General features: G+C 40.2%; 1 protein-coding gene across 1 annotated transcript in view; it reads right to left on the reverse strand.

Moving 5' to 3' along the window:
- Positions 1–738: 738 nt before the first annotated feature.
- Positions 739–25,397, reverse strand: part of LOC117414182 (uncharacterized) — an 87,094-nt gene continuing 62,435 nt past the window's right edge. The window contains exons 5-22 of the mRNA XM_034906092.2: positions 19,974–20,021; positions 18,735–18,853; positions 17,652–17,826; positions 15,713–15,852; positions 14,770–14,896; positions 13,894–13,929; positions 13,477–13,613; positions 12,078–12,204; positions 11,686–11,831; positions 11,152–11,278; positions 10,863–10,895; positions 9,702–9,814; positions 9,307–9,436; positions 7,797–7,936; positions 6,062–6,185; positions 5,454–5,612; positions 3,646–3,805; positions 739–2,890 (exon numbers count right to left, since the gene is read on the reverse strand). Coding sequence (XP_034761983.2) covers positions 2,802–2,890; positions 3,646–3,805; positions 5,454–5,612; positions 6,062–6,185; positions 7,797–7,936; positions 9,307–9,436; positions 9,702–9,814; positions 10,863–10,895; positions 11,152–11,278; positions 11,686–11,831; positions 12,078–12,204; positions 13,477–13,613; positions 13,894–13,929; positions 14,770–14,896; positions 15,713–15,852; positions 17,652–17,826; positions 18,735–18,853; positions 19,974–20,021 — 2,130 coding nt within the window. The 3' untranslated portion in view covers positions 739–2,801. The remainder of the gene's footprint in view (positions 2,891–3,645; positions 3,806–5,453; positions 5,613–6,061; positions 6,186–7,796; positions 7,937–9,306; positions 9,437–9,701; positions 9,815–10,862; positions 10,896–11,151; positions 11,279–11,685; positions 11,832–12,077; positions 12,205–13,476; positions 13,614–13,893; positions 13,930–14,769; positions 14,897–15,712; positions 15,853–17,651; positions 17,827–18,734; positions 18,854–19,973; positions 20,022–25,397) is intronic.

Below are 25,397 nucleotides of genomic sequence, written 5' to 3' on the forward strand. Positions count from 1 at the left end.
AGAAATAAAATGGCGTAGTGGTCAGGCTCTTCCCATATACCACGAAAGCTACAATGCTGAATACTGCATGCAAGCCACTTAAACCCTGTGTGTCTGAACTGGAAGTGCCCTGTTTTAATGGTTAATATTGTATGAACATTAGCTGCTCTGTTTGATTCAATTCCAATTTTTTTTTTTTTTAATTAATTGAAAACCAATGCACCTACTATAAGCATGTTGTACACACACATCAGCGTCACCACTGTATTCCTGTCGCTGAGATATTATTAATCCTCTGGAAGGCAAAGACATGTTCTGTTTGACGTTTAATGTACTTACTGCATTCTGTGTTGCACAAAGAGGTGGCAAATCTACACAGAGACGTAGCTGCAACCAGGGGACTGAAACGGGGTGGTGACACATTTTGAGTTGCATACCGCTTTGTAGTTTCATATACTTAACAAAAAATCCTAAAATTCTAGGTAATGTAAAACTTGGCCACAGCTGTAGATTGAAAGGCAACTTCCAGAGGGCGTGTACTAGAACGGACATTTTCTTTCATCAAGCAGAAAAAAAGGTAAATGACATAAATGAATATTGAATTTACATATTTTCCGCTGAACATAGAGATTGTTCATAGAGATTAAACATAGTTTGAAAAATAACATTCAAGGTATTTTACCAGAGATTAGGGACGTCACATTGACAGGTTCAATATAAATCAGGTTAAAGAATAAAAACTCAGATCCAATTTCCGACTGGGTTTTAAAAATGCTGATTTCATTGAATTACTCTTCTTATATCAAGCTCTGCTTAGCCTTAGCAATGCATCAACCTTTAGCCTTGAAAATCAACAGCTACAGCCCTATACACAGTTGAAGATACATACATATATAAACACTACAGTATATATTACAGGGATAGAATCGACTCCATCACAAACATGTAGTAATACATAAGTAATACATGTTAAAATAGCAAACTGCTCCAGACTGTTTAGAAGCCCCTAAATAAAATATGTGAGTGGTTTATTTCAGGTTTGGTATCTTTATTGGGTGTGTATTGGAAAGAAAAGAAAAATAACCGATGCAGTAAAAAGCCGTGAGAATCCAGCCAGTGTTCTTATACCTGTTGGAGTGTACAGTATAGAATTGACATGACATGCAATGTCTGCCAAACAAGAAGACTGATACTCTGGAATACATTTAAAAGAGATCTTCATCCCAACACTTATGTACACATCCACACACACTCACACACACACACTCAGTCACTCACACACTCACACACACACACACACATATATATATATATATATATATATATATATATATATATATATATATATATATATATATATATATATATATATATATATACTACTCTTTAACATGTACTGTAGTGCTTTGCTATTCACCACGAATCCCAGGATATTAAACACATATATAATAGATAATAAACAGGTGGCCTTTTGTTTCAATGATATATACAGTTTCAACACATGTGGTAAGTATCCAGATTAAAGGCAGGGTTCAATTTCTGGGGCCAGTTCAGAGTTAAAATACAGTAAAGGCACTTCACAATCTTTGCCTCCATAAATTGTGCCCATAACACGCTGACTAGCTGAGATCATGGGCACTTTCATGCTAAACTTTTGGACTCGGAAAACGGCGACTGGAACACGCGTCCTCCGAAACGTGCTCCTGCCAAGCCATCATTTTTCGCACTGCAGATCCACAGCGATGCCACCAGACCTATTGTGCTGGAGGACAACACAGATTTGGCGGCTCCACTGCAGAACCACAGGCGCCCTATCGGCCACAGGGGTCGCTGATGCGTGGTGAGCCGTGGATTCCCCTGCTGACCTAAGCCCTCCCTACCCGGGCAGCACTCAGCCAATTGTGCGCCGCCCCCTAGGAACTCCCGGTCACGGTCAGCTGTGACATAGCCTGGATTCGAACTTGCGATCTCCAGGCTATAGGGCACGTCCTGCACTCCGCGCAGAGCGCCTTTACTGGATGCGCCACTCGGGAGCCCCCCACTTTTGGATTGTTTAAACCGCTTGATTCACTAACAGTTGCATGTCTGTGGAATAGGAAATAATAGAAACACATGCCATAACAGTGTCAATATGCTGTACGACCATCAAGGGCGGCTATCGCTGATACGACCAGCCCTCATGGGGGCTCCGTTTCTTATTACCAGCCTCAAGTTCCTTCAGTGAACATAAGAATAGACAGTACCTTGGAAAGTATTAGCATTAAAAAAGGCTAAATAATATGAGCATCTTGCAGTGCTGTAATGAACAAGCGGTTCGAAGGATTGACTTCATACTTGGAACAAATGAGAAATTGCTGCTGGATACTGTACATCAGGATTACTGTGTCTGAATTCATACCCTGTACGTCAGTCCTCCCCTGTAAGCCAGCTCAGAGATGTGGACAGTGCACCCAATATTGTTCATTTTGAGACTTATTTAACCCAGACATACATTATTAAAAATAGTATTTTTATACACATTACAAAAATAACTGTTGGGATAACATGTACCAAATGTTGTAAATAGCAACACATATGTGTTTTAAACTACTCCCCATATCTACAGCAGACTTCAATATAGTGCACAACGCCCAGTTTAGCCTTTCTGAAGAATTAACCAGGAGGTTTGCTTGCATTTCAGGGAAAACAATCTGTCAGGCCGTAAGAGCAGGCTAGAGTTCAGGGATGCATCAGAGAGGATCAGTAAGAAGCACTTCCACTCCGTGCCTGTAAGAAGTGCTCACAGCTCAAGCTGGTTTAAAGTTCATTCACTGCAGTCCAGACTACAGGCTCTCCATATCCCAGTGCTGTGATGGCCTCTCTTCACTCACAGTCCAGACCACTACATGGTCCCTGTCGTATGTCTTGCCACCTGGAACAGCAAACATAGAAAGAGATGCTCAGAAAAATATCTCTAGAAACGCTAGTGCAGGGATGAATATGGCTTTTTCATGTTTGGATATTCATTACGTATTACATTTTCAAATATTATTTAATTCTGAATTAGCTGGGAAACAAAGGTATAATTTGAATCATATTACAGTATAAAAATCTGTCAAATAAAACCAATTTAAATCACAGTGCCCATTGGAACTTATTTACAACTACACCACAACGTGTTGTATAAAAACAGATTAAGTAGGTTCATAAATGTGCGTTACTTATTTCATACATGATTTATACATTGGTTTCCTTTGCATGGTAAGGATGAATGCAAACACTCAAGCAGTTTCAAGCAGTGTTTGTTTGAATATTCTAATCCTGTAACCATGGTTAAAGGATGCTACCAAAAACAGATGTGGACAAGCAACAAATTATTATCAGGGGTATTTTTCAACCACCAATTGACATACACATTCTTATTTTTAAAGCCAGCAATGGGCCAAGCAAAGGTTCTATATGGGCATTCGTTTACCACAGTAAAGTAAGACTTCAAACTTCTTTACCTGTGAATAACATAAAATAACTGTTTTCTTGCAAGTCCAGTATACATTGTACAGTAGATGTATTTACTGGCACAGGATGTGAATCTGTAGTGTGGTGGCAGGACAGTTAACTTCACCAGACACCAGGAAAGTGATATGGGACCTGAAGGAATGTGCCACACAGTGTTGCAATGCCACTCACCTTTCACATCCAGGGTCATGCCCTCGAAGGCCTGGCTCAGGATGTGCCCGTCGGGTTGGACCCTCCAGCTCTGCCGCGGCTGACGGGTCTCGGACCACAGAACCACCTTGGCAGCATTGTCAGGCTTACCCATCACCTGCAGACTCAGTTCTGGAGCCAGCTGGGGAGACAGGGAGGAGAGAGAGGGGGGTTCAGGGCTGGGGTTAACAATTCAGAATTCTTCAAGCAGAATACAGTGTGGTTTGGTCATTTGTAATAAATAAGTTTTGCATGCTCAAATGCATCAGCTCACATATCTAAAAGACAATTTGAAGAGTAAGTAACTGCATTTCATTTCCTTTTTTTCGTAACTGTTTGCAAGCATTCTGAGTGGTATTATTGCAATTACTTAAACACAGTACATGTTTTATTTTTAATTTTTTTGTTAAGTCTGTGTTCAGGTGCTTTCATCTGAGTTCAGCTGCTGCTCTACACTTCTAATGGGCCTGCTATAGCTGTATGTACTGTAACACACTGGATCAGACACAGTCTCTTCATAGTGCTGGAGATTGATATGTACTGTAACACACTGGATCAGCCACAGTCTCTTCATAGAGCTGGAGATCGATTTGTACTGTAACACACTGGATCAGCCACAGTCTCTTCATAGAGCTGCAGAGCGATATGTACTGTAACACACTGGATCAGCCACAGTCTCTTCATAGAGCTGGAGATCGATATGTACTGTAGGATCAGCCACAGTCTCTTCATAGAGCTGGAGATCGATATGTACTGTAACACACTGGATCAGCCACAGTCTCTTCATAGAGCTGGAGATCGATATGTACTGTAACACACTGGATCAGCCACAGTCTCTTCATAGAGCTGGAGATCGATATGTACTGTAACACACTGGATCAGCCACAGTCTCTTCATAGAGCTGGAGATCGATATGTACTGTAACACACTGGATCAGCCACAGTCTCTTCATAGAGCTGGAGATCGATATGTACTGTAACACACTGGATCAGCCACAGTCTCTTCATAGAGCTGGAGATCGAGTGATCTTCCTCTTGGATCTAGTGATCTGGATCAAGTTTCCTGTTGTTTTCCTGGCAATGACTGCACTAGATAGTGCTGGCACCTACTAAGATTATAAACATCAAACATCCAACAAGTCATAAGAGTCTCTTAAGTTTATTCATGATATTTTAAAAAAATATATAAAAAAAGATTTAAATGACTATCCTGTTTAGATCAATTCTGATTTATTAAAATTTACCAAATACATAAATTCAGTGTTTTACAATGCTTACCTATGCTTTACATGCTTCATCTATTCTTAATTACACTTTGCTATGCTTTTACTACAATAAACCTTTATACAGATTTTACTGGCCACCATTGATAATAAGTTATCCAGCATCTGAGTACGTCAGTAGTTCTCAAACTGGGGGTGTGAGAAGGTTGAGGACTTTTTTTTTTTTAATTACCTCGCACATCTTAACCTATATATATAAACTTAAAGCACCTTAAAGCATCTTACTGTTGACACCTCCTGGCATGTCAACGTTTCTAGATGACGCTGTGCATCTGACTGGTGCCTTTTATTAAGCTTGCATATTACTGGACGAAGTCTGCTGTCATCGGGTGATGTACGCTGTTCAACAGGTTACTAGGTGGTGTGCATGTTACTAGGTGTTGGTCACAATCGTAAACTATTATTTGCAGTGTTAAGTTTGCCCTTATTATGATGGATCAGCGGCTGGTTCGTGCAAAAGAAAAAAAACACAACAGCAGTGACATACAGAGAAGCCAGTGTGATGTACCTTGTTTTTGATGAGCCCGTCCTGGTAGAACCACACATGACTCATTCCTTCCAGCTGCTCCGTCACCACCACCCTCCCAGACTTCATGTCCTCCAGCCCTGCCTGGGTCGCCATGTACTGACCGCTCTCCCGGTGCTTGAGGTGGAAGAACACTCGCTTCTGCAGTGGACGAGAAAATACAGCTTTACTGTGTTGACTGACAGCAGCCAGACAGAGCGGGGAGGCAACCAACAAGGCAAGCAGAATGCTTGGGTATATAGTCCAAAGGGTAGAGTACAAATCAAAGGTGGTTATGAAGAGGGGGTACGATGCTCTGGTGAGTCTTAGAATACTGTATTCAGTTCTGGAACTGAAATTATTGCACCTTGAACAAAGAATAATTAGGGGGAGTTGATGACCAATAGGAAATGGCAAGTGAGCTTATTTTGTGTTGTTACAACAAAACAAAAAAGTTTTATTGATTTGCATGGTGGTTGTATAAAGTTCTGCCACTGTTTAGATCAATTGAATATACCTCATTGTTCATCAGTTTACCTTTCCTATTAGCATCATTCCTCACTATCTTTTTCCATTTTTTTTAAAAAAATACCATATAAAACAGCACTAACCTGCCGAACTGGGTAAATCGATCCGATCTTGTTGAACTCGCTGAATTTCAACCAGTTGGTGATCTCAATGGTTTCTAGCAGTATCTGGCGCCCCCTGTAGTTACTGTGCTCACACACCACCCACCTGCCAGGGCACAGAATCAGCCAATCAGGAAACAGGTTGGGGTTACAGTTTAAATATGGTGCCGCTATCCTCACAGCAGATTTAAAGAGCCAATCAAAACAGTATTTTGCCGTTAAGTGTCATAAGTGCCATCTTATGACCAAAACTGACAAAGACTGGACAGCAGCAATATGTATTGTGTTCTTTTTTTTATTAAAATCTGACTTCAAATAAGCTAATATGTACAGTTGACTACGCCTATGGTTGTTTATGCACTTCGCAATCCTGAGCTTTTCCTGTGACCCCTATACAGCTCTCAGAATAATGCTTAACATCCAAGCACATTTGAAACACCAATAACCTGTGCGGAAAATGAACAAACGCCCCAGCTAGTCATTCTGCATTGGTAGTGCATGGGTGATCTCCCTGCTATAGCTGCTCTTGTGGAGTGGCTTGTTCATTGATATATTTTGTATACATTTGAAGGAGATCTATTCAGCAATGCTAAGATATTTATTAAGCAGGTGTTCTGGGTCAGGCAGTGCAATGAATTCCCCACCCCGAGTCATTCAGCATGTATTTATCCCACTATGTGTACACAGTATAAATAACTGCAGGTACATGTGCTTTTTATTGTTTGTTTCAACATACTGACTGTCCATTTTAAGCAGTGAGATTATCCCTAATCATTCTTCACTACAATAAATAATCAGTTAACAAATAAATCGATTATTTTTCCAATCCTAATTTGTACTTGCCTTGTCTATTTTGTTTTATGTTTTTTCATACATATTTATATTTACTACAGTAGTGTGCAAATGTATTAGAACACCTCGATTTGATATACCTAACTGCATGAAAACCTCTGGGTGTGAGAATTTCAATTTTCGGTGATAAGGAGGCTGTGTGGTCCAGTGGTTAAAGAAATGGGCTTATAACCAGGAGGTCCCTGGTTCAAATCCTACCTCAGCCACTGACTCATTGTGTGACCCTGAACAAATCACTTAACCTCCTTGTGTTCCGTCTTTCGGGTGAGACGTAATTGTAAGTGATTGCAGCTGATGCATAGTTCACACACCCTAGTCTCTGTAAGTCGCCTTGGATAAAGGCGTCTGCTAAATAAACAAATAATAATAATATCAAAACAATAGGCACTCGTGTGAAAATGTTAGATCACTTTGTGCTTTAATTAGGCATCTTAAACAACTAAAAAATATCATGAACTTGATCATTTGTGGCTGTGTGTTCCTTTTCTCTTACTATTTTGAATTAATTCCATGTGTGGCCTATTAAAATCAGATTCAATTAGACAATCACTAATTTGCCTATTTTGACAATTTTCCAAGATTTTCAGTCAAAGTGGTTTGATTTCATACGCACAACAAATCAAAACAACAGAAGCAATGGGGTGTTCTAATAAATGTGCACACGACTGTATATATATATATATATATATATATATATATATATATATATATATATATATATTACATCCATATCATAGAATTGTGACTACAGCATTTCTACAGCTCTTACAAGCATGCACTTCATCATGATAGCCTGGACTACACGTCAGTCCAGAATACTGGGGTTCAGAGACCCCACGCGGTGCTGTGTCAGCAATTTACTCACACTCCTCCACTGACTCGCACAGACAGCACATGGTTGTTGAACCCCTCAGACAGCAGACTCTGCACCTCCGAGTCCAGCCTGATCTCCCTGCCCTCAAAGCACTCCAGACTGTATAGAGAGATGGAGGGCTCTGTGAACACCTGCACGAAGGGGAGGCACAGCGTCAGGAACTATTTCAACAGCATGCTGCTCTACAGAGGACATGTACAGGTAATCATAGGAAATAAAAGGTGTTGGTAATATTAAAGCTGAAAGTGACTTTGACATAAGTCGAGCTGCTAAAACAACTCCACTTGGCCTTAGGTTAGAATGATGAATGATAAGGCATGTGCTAGAAAGCATGAGAAAGGAGACATATGGTAAACAGTTAACCACAGTAACTTTTTCAAAGAGAGTAGTTAGTGGTTGGTTGCACTTGAATGGAGTAACAACTGAATGACTCATTTCTATTTTAATTAGTAAGAGAACAGAAATAAACTGTATTCACGTATGCTCTGAGCCTACTAGAGTATAAATACCGGGCATAGAGGCGACACAGACATAGAAGCTACCAATACCTCCAGGATCATCGTGGACCATCAGCTATCAGCAATAACCAAACAAATGGAAAGTGATTGCCATGAGAGACAGCTGTGGCTGCAAACAGACGATGACTAGAACCTTGAGGCTCGTAATAAATCTTAATATCTTAATGGATTATCATTCCTTGAGACACCCTCCAACACCTTGCGGAGTCTACGCCAGGTCATGCCCAAGCTGTGCTCTGGGAAAACCCGATATACGGAGCAAAGCCTAATAAAGTGGCCAACCACCAAGGTAATGCCCAATAATCTGAGTTTCATTGGGATTAGAATCCTGTAAACTGTGATTTTACTGTTAGTAGATTTGAAATCTTGAATTTACAGGTTTAGTTGCCTTTGCAATGTTTGCTTCCTTCCTTTTTTTAAAGCTAGATATTCTATCTGAATCATGTGGTAATGCCCTGTACAGCTCACTTTTATTTCTTTTTCAGTGTAAGAAAAGAATTTATTTATTATTATTATTATTATTATTATTTATGTCTTAGCAGACACCCTTATCCAGGGCGATTTACATCGTAAAACAAAAATACATTTCAAGAATCACAGTACAAGTAATAATACAATTAAGAGCAAGATAAAAATACAATGACTTTGGTTCGAGCAAGTACAAGTATATGACAAAATACGATCCAATAACAGTTACTAGTTAATAGTTACAAAGCGGTCGATTTGATCAATCAATACTTTGCTGGGATAAGCAATTCACAGCACTCGAGTTCATGCTGGGAAACTCCCCAATCTACAGTAGCTGTGGCTTATCCATGTGATGAAAGTTATATCACTAACCCTAAACAGCGATTGACTTCATAGGGATTTTTAAATAGTGTCTAACACTAATAGAATCTGTGTTTTTTTTTTTTTTGATCAATTTAACCCAAAATATCCAGACACAAGATAAATTAGTAAATTTAGGTTTTGGAAATGCTTACCAAGGGGACCATCTTGACAGAGCGTATACTGATTTTTGGGGGGCACCCCATGGTGGCAAAGTTGGGGTACTCCCCTTGCCCCAACACGTACAGGTTACCCGAGTACTCACGGCCCTCGTATACGACCCAGCTGAAAAGACAACAATAAGAATCATCACTCAACGCCACCACCCACAATGCTCAGGATTGTTACTGTGGTACTGATATTACAGTGAGGGTTTTTAGGGTGAGAGGTTAGTTAAAGCTGAAACACATACAGAAAACTACTGCAGAAGGCATAGGGTAGGATCGATCCTCTTTAAAGAGTTCATATCCTGTTGCCTCCTCTTACCCCCAGGGGGGCAGCACAAACTCAATTCAAACCACAATACAACCTGGCTGATTCTTTTACTCACCTGCCCCCCATCACTCTGCAAGACTGGGGTTGGAATGCTTCAGGGATGGCCGTGTGATCATCTTCATACAGCAGACTGCTCCCCCGAAACTCCGGCTCTGAGAACAGCTGGATCTAAACACAGAGCACACCCACACAGTCTAACTTTACAACCACGATGAACCACAAAGCCATTTACGCAACTGACCACATTCACAAAGTGTTTCCAACAGTCTACACAAGTTTCATCTAACTTTATGAAAGGTAAACCTGTGTAACTAATCCTTGTTCTTGCATCTCCTAAGACTATTAAAATGAACGCTGTAGCATTGATGGCTTTATCTGACATGGCCTTGGATATACACCACTGTAGTTTCTGGCTGGTTACAGGTGGCACTGTGCCTCTGCTTCTTGCATTCACCAGGGGTAAAGAGATTGTGATGACAAAAGACAGATAGAGACGTCTCCTTTAATGACCTTGCTACCGCCTAAAATCTGAAAACCTGAGCATCTACAAAACTCATTTCTATATATAGCAATTTTAATGAGTGTGTTTATAAGTCACTCCTGGGGGAAACTCGATTAATACAGCGTTACAGAGCGGCGGTATTTAGCTCCACCGCTGTTTAAATTTTTACATCACCAAAGTGGAAAGCCCAACAGATGCTTTGGTATCTGATTGATTCAAGTGTAAGTTACAGCTACACAGTGCACAGTGTTTGCTCTGCTTAGTTCCAGGTAGGGTAGAATTGACTGTATGTGACTGGACATTCTCATGAGAGTTCAGGACACACCTAATATAATGCTAGTTTTAAAGCTAACTTCCTGTGACGCACTATAAATTAATTCCACTGTAACGTCATCCCAACCTTATCCAGTATCTGTTATAGTCTGAACGCTGATAACATGTTACTGTATGCCATAATTCAGGCAGTGTTAGTGTCCAATTTGACAGTGATAAAGTATAATAAAGCAATACATATTATATGGCCCTCTGATTACATTTTTCTTATCAAATTCCAATCCTTCTACCCTTTGAATGAAATGCTTGAATTCTATTGTTTGTAGGCTTGGCTGAGTGATGCGACAGCAGCTTAAGAAAACATATATATTTTCTTTTTCCATCTGTGTTTTATTGGTAGCAACAGCCGTTTGGTGCCACTGACTTAAACAGTTACTTTACCTTGTTCTTGAAGTTTGGACTACTCCCTACTGCCTGAAAAAAACAGAAATACAATAATGTAAATATCTTCTGAATATCAAAGATTCTGAAGAGTATTGTAGCTGTTTTTCAGCAGTGATCTACATTTACAAATATAAACGTGTACGTTAATTAAACCAAAACTCATTGACTGTGCAATCTAGAGGCAGAAGTAAAAACAGAAATTGTGTGATTGGAATACACTAAATGAAGCTTTTGCACAATTAACAAAGCAAATGGACATGACTCCTGCAGATGATCAGGTACTCACCAGTCGTATGGGCTGAACTGAGGAGATCTGGCTGTCGCTGCCTCCCCAGTCCTGGTAACTGTTGTAAAACCCTTTCTCCAGGATATACTGGGACCCAGAGTAATCCACATTGGAGTAGGCGATCCACCTGGAAAGAAAAACGAGGTCAAAATCTTCACGCAAACAGAGGCCACTGTAACTTATCCTAAAAAAGTAATTGTTGGTGTAAAATCTCAGTGTTAACTTCACTTTGTGTCTTTCTCTTTCAGTCACTACATGCTGGTGACCATGTAAAACTCCTCTGGCCTACATGGAGCTCTCAGAAACATGTCTACATCCCACAGTACATCAGGTACACCCGAGTGTATCCATTAACCTGTCTCAACAGAACGGAATAGTCATGGTAATCCTTACAAAAACTAGGGGCAGAGTGCTGCAGGGGGACAGGTTATTGTGCTTGTATTGTGCTGTGTGTTACAGGGTTTAGGTTGATGCAATCGGCACCTCCATTTCTTTCTGTATGTTTGCTGTTTTTAGAGTTTGAGGTATACTCACGCTCCGTTGAGCACGCGGATGGATTGCGTCATTATTCCGTATTCGACCAGCTCCAAGTCTGGAATGGCCTCGAGCACGTCCAGACTGTGCCCTTCCTGCCCCTCCTCAGTGCACTCATACATGATCATCTCAGGCTCTGTGAAGTCCTGGGCAAGAACCACGGGAGACACATCAGAGTTTGACTAACAGTTTGACTGTGTTAAAAAGTTTAAGCCAGTTATGGGCACAAGCATTGCTGCTGAAAAACATTTCTACTTGTCTGAGATCATTATCCCACAAGGGCTTTTTGCATCATCAATAAATACATCCCAATGAGGTGATGAAAAACAGAAATAAGACAAGAAATGAAAACCAAAGATACAAAGATTCTGGTAGCGTTCGCCAGGCCTTACCGCTCGGATGAGGTGCAGAGACCGCAGCTCAGAGTTACAGCCACCCCAGACCCTCCAGTCATGAAACTCCCCCTCCTCCAGCAGGTACTGGTGACCCCGGAATCCCTCCTTCTCATAGCCCACCCAGCTGGAAAGAGAGAGAGAGAGAGAGAGAGAGAGAGAGAGAGAGAGAGAGAGAGAGAGAGAGAGAGAGAGAGCTCTTGTTACACAAAATGCTTGGGGACTAAACGTCAGTTGCAACAAAGACTATTCAGAATTCTGGTTTTTGGATCTTCGCATTGAGCAGGCCGCATTTCAGCAGGCCGCATTGATTGGCAGAAGGGAAATCAGATTGTCCAGGTGTGTCTGGTCCATTCGCTCTCACAGAATTACACCTCAGGCTTCATCCGTAACATGTAATAAAGTTCACTTGTGTAAATAACAAAGCTGTAGTGGCTATCAGATATGTAATGTCATATTTTAGTTCAATACCCTGTTACGTGTGCTCTTAATCATTCTCTAATGCTTTGTCTGCCTAGGTTACTATTTATTAAACTGTGTATTTTTTCAACCAAGCTGAATATCTGAAGTGAAGTGGTTTTAGAGAACAGGGAAGTCACCATGGCAACGATGAGTTAGTAAATAAAAACACACCCTCACTGTTCAAACTACCTCACTTTAGGAGTCTTTTCAGTAGCATACAAGACTAAATAAAATGGGATATTTAAAGTAAGAAATACATATTCTGGAACATAGCAGAGAAGTATATGTAACTAATTACAGAGGAACATGTGAACATCACACCCTGACACTACCTGGCACTTGTTTTTCAGTATGACCTGATCTTTACTGACCCGCTAGCCTGATAATAGATAATTTGCATTTCTGTTCACTGTCTTAGTTTCTTTTTGATAGCATGTTATGTTTCTTTGTATATAGCACCTGTACTTGAGCTGAAAAATAAAACAAGATTTGCATTGTACAAAGCAACATGGACTTTTATTATCGTTGAATACCACAATGTTGTAATTCTCCAGTGGTGGAACGGAAAAATTAAAAACGCCATAATCCACTCACTGAAATAACACACCGACCTGACCCGACCAGAACCTGACACTTATTGTCGGGTCCCACTGGGCTCGGGTTCGGGTAGCAAGCCTCTATAACAGTATGCATGCTTTCAGTTGTATTTGAAGAGTTTTGTGAAGTCTCTAACTTGTTTTGCTTCTTCCGTTTTAATAATAAAGTTCATGCATTTATTATCGTCGATTATTACCTGATATTCAATTAGGAAGTTGGTTGCTAATTGCACCTCTCATAAATATATACATTTCCCCAATCTGTCTTCCTTGCTTAAAGGTCATTTATTTTGTTTAATAACTCCTGGCCTCCTCTCCTCCCTGGGTCAGTGTCCACTCACCAGCCTCCCACCACCTTGAGTGACCCGGCACTGGACATGAACACATTCTGCGAGTCCACTCTGGTCATGAAGTCCCGCGAGTCCGTGTGAATCTCCCGGCTCTTCCCCTGGAAGTAGGACTTCTCGAAGATGATCACCTGAGACACACAGGGGGGCATCCATTCAAACTCCATCCTGTTTACCTTCCCTCTTAAAGCAGTGCTAACCACGGTTTTAAAATCCATGATTTCATATGGATAACAAATCAAAACAACAGAAGCAATAAGGGTGTTCTAATACATGTGCACACTGCTGCAGTACTGGGAATCATACTGGAAAAAAACTTTTGTAATACGTACTGTTTATTTAAACAGTGTTACGATCTGTAATACCAATGTAATAGAATTTCTCTAAATTTAAAATAGTACCGATTCCTACCTTGGGTTCATCCGGCTTCTCCACTTTGGGCTCGCCCTGAAATCAAACAGACAAACACTTGCTAAGCAGTACAGTCTGAAGAGCCTTCCACTTACACTTCTAAAAAGTAGCTTCAAAATGCCTTTTTACTGGCCTCATTTTCTGATGCTTGTAATGATTTCACCAGCTCAATAGTCAGTTCCAGATGCCTTCCCTTGCTGTATGTTAGACATGCTAAACCACACACAATATAGCTGCCACTGCCATTGCGATCTGAATAAATATACACTGCTTTGCTAGCCTACAATACATAATACGTGTATAGCAGGCAACTTAAAGAACCTTTACACAAAAACACAGTATTTGGTTAATTACAATAAGAACCACTGCAAACAGCACGCTCGCTTGTATCGTTGTGCCATAAACTATTGTAAACTCACATGGAGTCTTGTAGTACTACTCTCAATACAATGGAGAGACAGCAATTTTCTGTTTTTGAAGTACATTCTTTCCTATACAGGTACATGCTATGCATCGCCACACAGAGCAGATTGAAACCAGGTAAAATGCAGTCCTAGTCATACTCTTAACAAATAAAACACCACAACATTTGAATATATATATCCATCTGCTCTACATACAACACTATTAAAAAAAGGAAATACTGATATTAAGAAAGTATCCTTGAATTATAACAGCTGCACGACCTTAATGAAGGGATCTGTCAGGTTAATAAAGACATTTTTGTCAAATTTTCAGACTATCGGGTTTTACCCTAAAATGAGAACCTGTCTTATAGTGGCTGTTTTTGTATATATACTGCAAATGTGTGCTGGACAGGCCTCTGCACCGTCCCTGTGGCCTGTGTGTCTAGGCCCGGTCCATCCTGTTACTTACTATTTTGAGAGGGTGAACTGAGGCCACGTCTGGCTCCGTGGCTCCCCATGCCTGCAGATTAGTGTACCCCCCCACCTCCAAAATCCGGGGAGCCCCCTCAAAGAAGGGCTTGGAAAACACTAGCCACCTGTGGAGGAGAGGAGTGGGGTGCGCTTAGTCAGCCATTAGTCATTCATCACAAACCTACAGTACAGTGTTGCTATATAAACGTACGCTAAGGTTGTATTCACAGAATAATGCTGTGTATTTAATTATTAGAACCCCTCAATAATAGTCATGTATATCATTTATATGCCTACTTACTTGAATGTGTGAGAATTTCACATTTCAGTCAGTTTTCAGTGATACAGAAACAATAGGTACTTATGTGTGGAAATGTTAGACCACTTTGTGCTTTAATTAGGCACCTTAACAACTTCTCAAAAGTCTCATGCATTTTACCATACGTGGCTGTGAGTTTGTTTTCTCTTACTGTTTTAAATGAATTGCATGTGTGGCCTATTAAAGTCAGCCATTAAATCAGACAATCCCTAATTTACCTATTTTGTCAAACATTTCCATTTACAGTGGTTTGATTTCATATGCACAGCACATTTATTAGAACACTCTGTTGCTTCTGTTGTTTTGATTTGTTGTGCACCTGAAATCAAAGCACTGGAACCGAAAATGGAAATTCTCACAGAGTTTCCATGCAGGTAGGTATATAAAGGATATAAATGACACATCTTGTGGTGTTCCAGTACATTTGCACATGACTGTAAATTACATTGATTGATTAGGCTGACAGCAATGAGTTAGGCAGCAATGCAGTTGTGGTTTTGTTTCTTCCATAGCTATAAAAACATACTGTAACTGTAAATAGCAGCAGTGTTTTTCCATTGAAGACACTGTTGCTTTGTTTGTTCCGTGCAGCCGGCAGGGAGCTGGGAGTGGCAGTACTCACAGGCCAGCATTAATGATGATGGACTTGGCCTTGATCGGGAGTCCATAGATCCGGGAATCCTCGGAGGTGTCCCGGAATGTCACCTTCTTCCCTTCGGCGTTCTCTTCAGGAAACAGGCTGATTTCTGGAACGCTGTAATCCTGAAAAAGAGGGCCAGCTGAATTTTTATTGGTTTTATATTAATATTTGTGCTCAATATTTCATATTGCGCTGGTGAAATGTGTCTGTGAATATGGGAGTGTTTTCAAGTTATATAAATACACGTACAATGCAAATGTTATAAAAGTTTACCCGGGTAAATTTGCACAGTAATTTTTTTTTTTTTTACCATAGTTTAGCACCATAGGTTTGGCATCGTTTTTAATATGCTCTACCACACATCTCCTGGCTTTATAATGCTTTACCATACCTCTCTGGGCATTACAATGCTTTCACTATCCTGTATTACACTTGGCTATGCTTCTACTATAGGTAACTTATAAAAGGAAATTTACTTTTTAAAGACATTTTTTGTATTCTTTTTTCAAACAGATTAAAAACTTCTTTTTTTATATATAACTTAGCCTATGATAAAATTTTAATTATGGTAGCTTTCCAGATAACAAAAACAATAATCGTACCATTATTTCACAACATTATTGCATAAAATGGCAAAAACCATCAGTTCTCTTGAGCAGTTGTTATTTTGTTTTGTACTGTGCTGTTCAATTCAAATCACTGGTTATGTGGCGCCACCTTGTGGACTGTACATAAATGCATGGGTTCATAGTTCTATAAAAAAATAAGTGTAGATTGTAGCAGTCAGATGACAGGTGTGGTCCTAATTATTTCACATTTAACCTCAATATCGATTCAGAAGGTTTCCATTCAAGTAAGTTGCTGTGCAGTCTAGAAATGTTGAGCATATAAAGAACAACAACACCATATACAGCAGAGAGCACTACAGTGTGCGTTTACAGCTTTCTTATTCATATAGAGCAGAGAGCACTACAGTGTGCGTTTACAGCTTTCTTATTCATATAGAGCAGAGAGCACTGCAGTGTGTGTTCACAGCTTTCTTATTCATATAGAGCAGAGAGCACTGCAGTGTGTGTTTACAGCTTTCTTATTCATATAGAGCAGAGAGCACTGCAGTGTGCGTTTACAGCTTTCTTATTCATATAGAGCAGAGAGCACTGCAGTGTGTGTTTACAGCTTTCTTATTCATATAGAGCAGAGAGCACTGCAGTGTGTGTTCACAGCTTTCTTATTCATATAGAGCAGAGAGCACTACAGTGTGTGTTTACAGCTTTCTTATTCATATAGAGCAGAGAGCACTACAGTGTGTGTTTACAGCTTTCTTATTCATATAGAGCAGAGAGCACTGCAGTGTGTGTTTACAGCTTTCTTATTCATATAGAGCAGAGAGCACTGCAGTGTGTGTTTACAGCTTTCTTATTCATATAGAGCAGAGAGCACTACAGTGTGTGTTTACAGCTTTCTTATTCATATAGAGCAGAGAGCACTGCAGTGTGTGTTTACAGCTTTCTTATTCATATAGAGCAGAGAGCACTACAGTGTGTGTTTACAGCTTTCTTATTCATATAGAGCAGAGAGCACTGCAGTGTGTGTTTACAGCTTTCTTATTCATATAGAGCAGAGAGCACTGCAGTGTGTGTTTACAGCTTTCTTATTCATATAGAGCAGAGAGCACTACAGTGTGTGTTTACAGCTTTCTTATTCATATAGAGCAGAGAGCACTGCAGTGTGTGTTTACAGCTTTCTTATTCATATAGAGCAGAGAGCACTACAGTGTGTGTTCACAGCTTTCTTATGTTTGTGTTTTTGCCAGGTTATCACAGCCCTTTTGAAGTTATAGTAAAGGGTTTGATTATTCGGTTGAACAGCTCCACACTGAAGACAAGTCTGTGATGTGACTGCAATACGCTCCTGATCTTACCCTGACCACCCTTCTCAGCGAGCCGATGACAAAGCGCTTGCTGGGCTTGGTCTCGGGGTCCTGGTCCTTGGGGGGCTGCTCCTCACTCTGTCCAAAGGGGTAGTAGAGCTCGTGGTCCCCCTCATCCAGGGCACACTTCTCCCCTTTGTAACTGGGCTTCTCATAAAGCACCCACCTAGGAGAGAACAGCACAGGGTTTTAGTTTGATGGAAACGTGGCACTGCAATAATCTCTGAAGTCACTGCTGGCAAGTGGAACCCACAATATTAAGGGGATAGCTAGTTGCAAACCTCACGGATCATGTTCCGAGTAGAGCGCTGATTATCCCACAGAATGCTCTCTAAAAGCTACTTGCTTTAAACAGAAACATCATTCCTAAGAGATGCAAAATACAGTTGAGTTTATAGCATTGCTATCCTCCGCAGCGGTCATTAACTGTGGATCACTGACCAAAACGTTTGTCTGCTTGATGGCTTGAGATGGCTGCAGATATGTGTACAGACCTACCTTTAGTGGAGGATTAATACAGTGTTGTGATGGACAAGGGGGGAGTACAGTGTAAGCAGCAGGTGGCAGTGCAGTGGACAGCAATCATGCCTACCTTGTCATGTTGAGGCTGAATCACTTGGACCCTTTCAGACCCAACTTGAGATCAACCACTACTTGGAACTGGACAAGCTTAGACAAATAGCCTTCACTTGTTCTTAAATGTTCTTATGTTCTATAGGAAGCTCTGTATTGTGCTAGTTATATAAATGGGAGCGGGTTGGGGTTTGGGGTACTTATTTTTCTGTATTTTGGGGTTCAGGGAGTGTATGTGGGGAAGTTGGTAAAGGCACATTTAGTATATAGTTGCAGACAGGGTGGGGTGACTTTTACAAAGTAATTAGTCGGTTCTAATGTGGTGGGTAAATGCTTTCTGGAACACCTGTATGTTAAGCAATCTCTGGGCGTCTCCTAATGTAATGATAGCTTGAATAAAGTGCATCCAGTTCCTAAAACAGATGTCTCCTCTCCTAGCGTGTTATTGCACAGCCAGCTTGTTACAATATATCCAGCTGAGGGAGTCTGAGATGCTCTTACCCTCCTCTCAGCACACGGATGCAAAGGGGATCCTGGAGGTCCCAGGGGGTAGCGTCTATCACATCACCCTGAATCACTATCTTCTCCCCAGTGAAGCCAGGCTCTTGGTAAATAATTATCTGAAACGAACAGAATGACGACACCTTTACACACTGAATCAGGACTTCTGAGGTCAGACTGCAGGTATAACTTTAAAGTCTGTTTCAAAGCTCTTTTCAAAATGGCCGCTCTAGTGCACTGGGGGTTTGAGATCTGTCCTCTAAATCACTGCAGGAAGAGCGATTAAAAAAACAGGAAAACATAATAAGTGCCCTGGCTTTTCTGTTCCGTGCCACATCATGGGTAATTATGGCTGTGCTACCTGTTTGACAATGTGGGTAATAATCGTTTGAATCAGACTTTAAAGTTAAATCACAGGTACGTTATTTAAACAGTTGTTGCAACAACAGGGGGGACGTGTAACGCTAGATTTTTTGGAACCCCACTACTTACTCTTTAACCTCAATTACTATAATCTAACAGAAAACACTGCAGGTGTAACATAAACATACATTTAACTGGAAGTACATTTCTTTCTGAATGCAAACCATTACCAATAACAACTAAAAGACTACAAGCCCCCAAATTAGCATTGACTCAGGGCAAGCTCTTCAGTTCCAGCTGTGTGTCACAAATATGCAGCACAGACTACATCAGCCAAAGTGATCTGCCACTGTGCTGGCAAGACACCACTAGTTCTGCAGCTTAACAATATAAAGATATGAGCAAACTTGGCTACATTAAATATGTCTATTGCTGGCAACTATACAACTAAAGAGCAGCTCCTGAACTCATACGGCTGTTTTTTCACAGATCCTGGTTAGCGTTAGTCTTGGACTACTTTAATTAAAATTGCATTAGTTAGTCCAAGATTAGTGATAATCCGGGATCTGTGAAACCAGCCAATAGTCAAAAACAATAACACACGTTTATAAAAAATAATATTAGCAAAATTGCAAAAATAACCACTCAGTAAATTTGAACTAACTTAGTTTTTTGTTTAGGTACCAGTATCCTTTAGAAAAGTCGACTACAGTATATTTGCGGATTCATGGGGAACCATCTCAAAGGGAATCAGTGCCATATTGGATACCCACTCCCCTTTGACAGTGCTGGTAGTTCTATTTTAAAATTAAAGTTGTAATAGACAATACATGGATGTTACTCTAGCAATAAAAAGTATTAAAAACATCACATTACCTTTCCTGGTCTAGGATTGATTTTGCCATGCTCTTTTTCTTTGGTTCTCTGAGGAGAAAAACAATATTGTCTCGTCAGTCCCTTTCAGCACATCATGCAGTTATCTTAAGGGTATTAAAAAGGTATATATCACTTTAAAAAACACTTCAAAATAGATTCTGAAAACAGGAGGCCAAGACTGCAAAGTGAGATTTTCAGAATGTTTCTGAAGCTTGGAATTGTAAACTTGAATGTGTGAGTCTAACCTGGGGGGCTCTTGTGATCCTGGCAAGCCAGTTTGCCTGAGTGTTGAGGAAAGCTAGATTTACAAAAAGCTCTTAACAGCTGTGAAATTTGAGCAGAGTGAGTGCTGGCAAGCTAACTGGTCAACAGGGCATGGTGAAACTGAAGGGCTTGTGGAACAAAACGTAGACCCTGAACTTTGTGAGTCATACTGTAGGTCCCAAGTTTCATCAACTGGAATGCTGGTCTAGACTATTTGCTGCTCATAAAAATTTTGGACAATGATTAATCTGACCTAGATTATTAAAACTACATTTCAAATCAATGAAAGAAAAAGATAACAAGAACATTGGTTCATTTAAAAGTATATAATTTGCAACTTCAGTTAAGCACCCATCAATGAATGCAGTGTGCATACAATCACATGGTGATAATGACAAACTCCAGTTTTTTACATCACCCACACAGTGATCTTACATACAGTATATGTTTTATTTTGCAGGTTGTATAATGACTGTCGCGGGTCTGCTGGTTTTAACGTCAATTTGCCTGTCACTTGGGTGGTCTGTGATTGTGGGGTGCAGGGCTTCAGCATAGGAGCTTATGGAGAAATCAAGACTGTCAGTGTTCTGTGTGCCCTCTAGTGCTGAACCTGAAATACTGTCTGTCTAATTCAAGCTTTGTAATATATCCCTTTTAAAGGTTTACCAGTTAGTTTGCACAGTAATTTTGCAGTTTTCCTGGGTCTGGCCTGTGGTTATACAATACATTTACCATATTTGACAATGATTTTCCATGTTGCTTTACCATACCTCTATGGGCTTTACAATGCTTAACTGTCATGTTTTTACTGTGGGGACGTTTCTAATGGATGTTCCTTCCTCCAGCCCTTTCCATTTTAAACACGCAACGTGGTACCAATCTTGTCAGTCACCATTGCTGGAAACCATTGTAGGGGATGAATGGCTTATTCACATATTTTGCATCATAGATACAGAACCACAACATTAAGGTGTCTGGCTAAAATGTATTTGTTTTCAATGTGCACACTGTTTTAATAGCCCCTGTGAGGGTTAAGTGCAAGCAATCAGGAATCCATTGAAAAAGCAATGCTATTGAGAACTAAACTAAACTAACCCTAAACTAGACGTTTGGCTGCTTTTCTTAGCAAACCACAGAATCTCCTTCCTCGGCCCCAGCCTCTGAAGACTTAACAGACGGGCTCGCTGCAGACTTTCATACACACCAGCATCATTTAAACTAAACTGAATAACTCATGAATTGGACCACCAATCCTGGCTAAGTTTACTCCATTCTATCCACATTCTCACATGGAAATGGGCATTTAAATCAAGGCTCTAACTTAACCCTTTTCCTGGGTTCATTTAATATAAACACATTTAACAATAACACTGTTAAACATTTACTGTATACCAAAAACAAGAGAACAGAAAGAAAATCTGTTATTGATGTAGCTTGGTGGAGTTATGTGCATTTATACTGTGGAAGTGAAAACAAGTGCTGGAACAAAATAAATTATGAACACAAAATAAATCAACACTATTTACAAGTGATGGTTTTTCACCCCTTCACAGTCCCCATGGTGCACAGTAAATACAATGTGAGTTAGAGGCAGTCAGTTACTTTATAACTGAATGTGAGCCAAAAGGATTCTTTTGCTGTGGTAAAAGTATGAAAGGTAAGTAAAACTTGGAAATCCTTGTGTGTAAAATCTGAAAGGACTGTATCTGACACACAAAAGGATTACTGCTAATGGAATTCTTGCAAAATAATCCATTCTACAATAGAATGACAAAGACAAATCAAACAAAACTCACAACCTGAACAGAGACACAGTAAGTGCAGTTATCTATAAAATCCAGTGGTAGAGATAGAGGATACACCATGAACATTCACAGTGCTGTAGGTATTCCATGTGTGTGAGTGAATTAACCACATGACTCTGTGAATGGTCATGTATATAACAAGTACATTATATAGAAAAGAAAGTATGCTTAAACCTATATTGATCAAGATCAAGCTCTGCATCTGCTTAATGACACAGTGTCATTTTGAACAGCGCCATTTGCCTGGTCATTCTGCATGTAAGGTAAACACTTCTCCAGTCCTATCCCATGGTAAGATGACTTTACACCTCATGCAAAACAACAGGTAAAACATTCCGTTCATTGCTTGGCACCAAGCTCGATTTATCAAGTGACACTTTCAGGTATTTTCTGACAGATTTAGCTTTTGCTCCAGTGCATAGTTGAGCATGTTCCAGCAAGCTTGTGAAAGCCGCGCACGAATGCTATAGAACTGGGCAGGGAACCTGGCAAAAGCAATGTAACTTTAACAACATGCGTGCACGCCAGTCACATGAACATGCAGGATCTAAACACCAAATGTGTGGCACGGAACTAGAACAGGCTCAGCAAGCCACATCAGCACATTACCAGCTCAATGGAGAGCAACCAGACTAATCCCAGGCCAATGAAGACCAGCCGAGGGAACAGAGTTTATTTAGTGAAGAACAAAAAGTCCTGCTTTCATTGTTTTTTCAGAATGTTTTTACTGATTCTTACCCACAATAATCTGGCACCCTCAAATTTAAATACAGATTTATATCAGTCCACGACTATTCAAAAACATAATCTGTTAGACCTAAACAACAGGTGTGCTTATGCTATATTATTTGCTACTTTTTTAAGGGGATTTGATACAGCATTTTCATTACATTATGTAAAATAAATTATTTGCACCAATTTTCATTTTTAATAGATTTTTTTAAGGAAGAAAAATCAAAACTATAATAGCAATTATGCTTGTCCATACTTTCCTTTGACTCGTGAATGGCATTTAATTTAAAGAGAAAGTATCTTCCCTAACCACGCTATGGTATTTGATTAGTTCTGAGTTCCATTGCATGGACTTTGAGTTTATTTAATATGATTTTATTCGGTACTTCTCTTTCTGGTTTAGGATACCAGTAGTGTCCCTTTAGCTTGACCCCTCGCTGAACTGGGATTTTTTTTTTTTTTTTTTTAAAGTGGTACCTCTACATTTTAAAGTAATACTTAGACATGCTGCAGCCTAGTGGAACACTTAGTATTTAGTCAGGAGCTTGAGTCACACCAGGAAAAGAACTAGTGAAATGACGAACAAATCTGCATTTGTCAGAATGCTAAGAATGTGGAACAGCTTGCCTATGACGACTGCATCCAGAGTGACATGCACACAGTGGTTTTGTAATCCCCTGCAGAAAACATAAAGAAACAGGAACAAGAGCAGAAACCAGGTGAACCTTTTGGCATTCTTGCTATCCCCATATTGCACATGTTATATTAATTCATGTCATATGATTCTGCAGTGCATGTCTTTACCATTTATGTACAGTGTGGTGGGGGCTAAACAACAACGATGCCCTAGAACAGGGGTGCCCAATCCTGGTCCTGGAGGGCTGGTGTCCTCCTGGCTTTTGTTCCAACTGTCCCCTAAATTACTTAATTGGACCAATCAAGCACTTATTAGAATCTTAATTGGTCCAATTAAGCAATTTAGTGTACATTTGGAACAAAAACCAGGAGGGCATCGGCGAGGACGAGGATTGGGCACCCCAGCCCTAGAATGTAGTTGGTCGACTCCCCTATCATGTGCTCCACACTCGCACTGCTGCTGTCTCCCAGAGGGGGCACTGTTCTACATCATTTAGACATGTCAATCTAAATGTGGTTTCCATTTGCTTCAATTACAGAATCTGTTCCTGGCAGGATGCTGTTAACTTCTGATTGGAGCATCAACACTGCCAGGGCCTGGTGGAAGTCTTGATTCCTGGTGATACTAAGCAGGAAAAATAGGGATGGGGAGTTTGTTGCCAGATAACTTCACTCAGACTACTTGCTCACTAAATATCTTGGTATCCCTGAATAGAAAATCGTCTCCTCTTTAAAAAAATAATACAGAATACAGGATTCTAATGGGGCTCTGTGAGGAAAAACGGGCAGTACAATCCTCACTCCTAGTCTTGCTGTTCATATTTTGTTTCTTTTGAACACGACTGTACTTGCTGGCCGGTATAATGTTTTGATTTTAGTAGAATGGGGATTTTTCGTTTGCGCAGAGTTTTGAATTTTTACCTGCAGGCGTTTCTGAAAATGATTGAGCTTGATCGCGTGTGTGAAAGCGCTGTCTGGTAAACTATGCAGGAATACAGAAAGCCATGTCCGAGGGGTAATATTGTACTAGAACATTGAAGATGATTGTGGGAACGTAGTAGCTTTTAAACAAGAATGTTTAAGAATCCTTCAGCAGCTATTTATTAGGGGATTTTTCCTGTAGCTACTGTACCAGGGCAATCTGCAGATTATTTTAAAGTATTTAGTCTAATCTCCCGTTTTCTTTCTTTCACTAATGCTTTACAGTAGCTACATTTCTGGCTTACAAAACTTGGTTGGTTAAAAAAAAATAAAAAATTTCTTGTACTGGAAAAATCTAAAATTCTTTCTGGGTTTTGCTAGCTGGTAAAGGCAGGTGGATATTTAGTTCGGTTTCACAGTATATCTGAAATGCACTACCATCAATTACACATGCAGTATTTCACTAAACCACCTAAAACTAGACTAACTAACTGGTTTTCAGCTGGCTGCTTTTTTTATCAAAGGAAGAAACAACTGCGCACGTACATTCTGCAGTATGCAAGGCTTCCCAGCGACAGCGTGTGGAAGCGACATCGTGTGAGAAGTACGAGTGGACAAGTACAACGCAGTCAGAAGCAGTTTGAAAGCAGGTTGACAGAAGCTACACTAAACTTCCAAAAAAATCAAACCAGTAATCTGTGGGAAATCCGAGAAAACCCAACAGAGCTCAACCAAGTTTGTGTAAAGTGCCGCACGATCCAGGACTTGCTTCAGCGATTAAGCCTGCTAGAAAAGGAGCTGGAGGAAATGAGACAGCAACAGGAGCTTGAGGAGCTGACACACCCACAATTCATGGAAGTCTGCACCCCTAGCAGACTGAAAGCCACCAGCTGGGTTCAAATAGGCAGAAGGAGGGAAAAAAAGAAACTTCGTCAAACACAACCACCATAAATCCAGACAGCCAACAAATTTGAGCCACTTCAACATTTAGATGACCAAAACCAACATCAAGAGAATGAAAGAAACAACACCCAGGACCCTATAAACAGTGCTGGCCAGGCAGCAA

This window comes from Acipenser ruthenus, chromosome 25, assembly GCF_902713425.1.
Source record: "Acipenser ruthenus chromosome 25, fAciRut3.2 maternal haplotype, whole genome shotgun sequence".
Classification (NCBI taxonomy): domain Eukaryota; kingdom Metazoa; phylum Chordata; class Actinopteri; order Acipenseriformes; family Acipenseridae; genus Acipenser; species Acipenser ruthenus.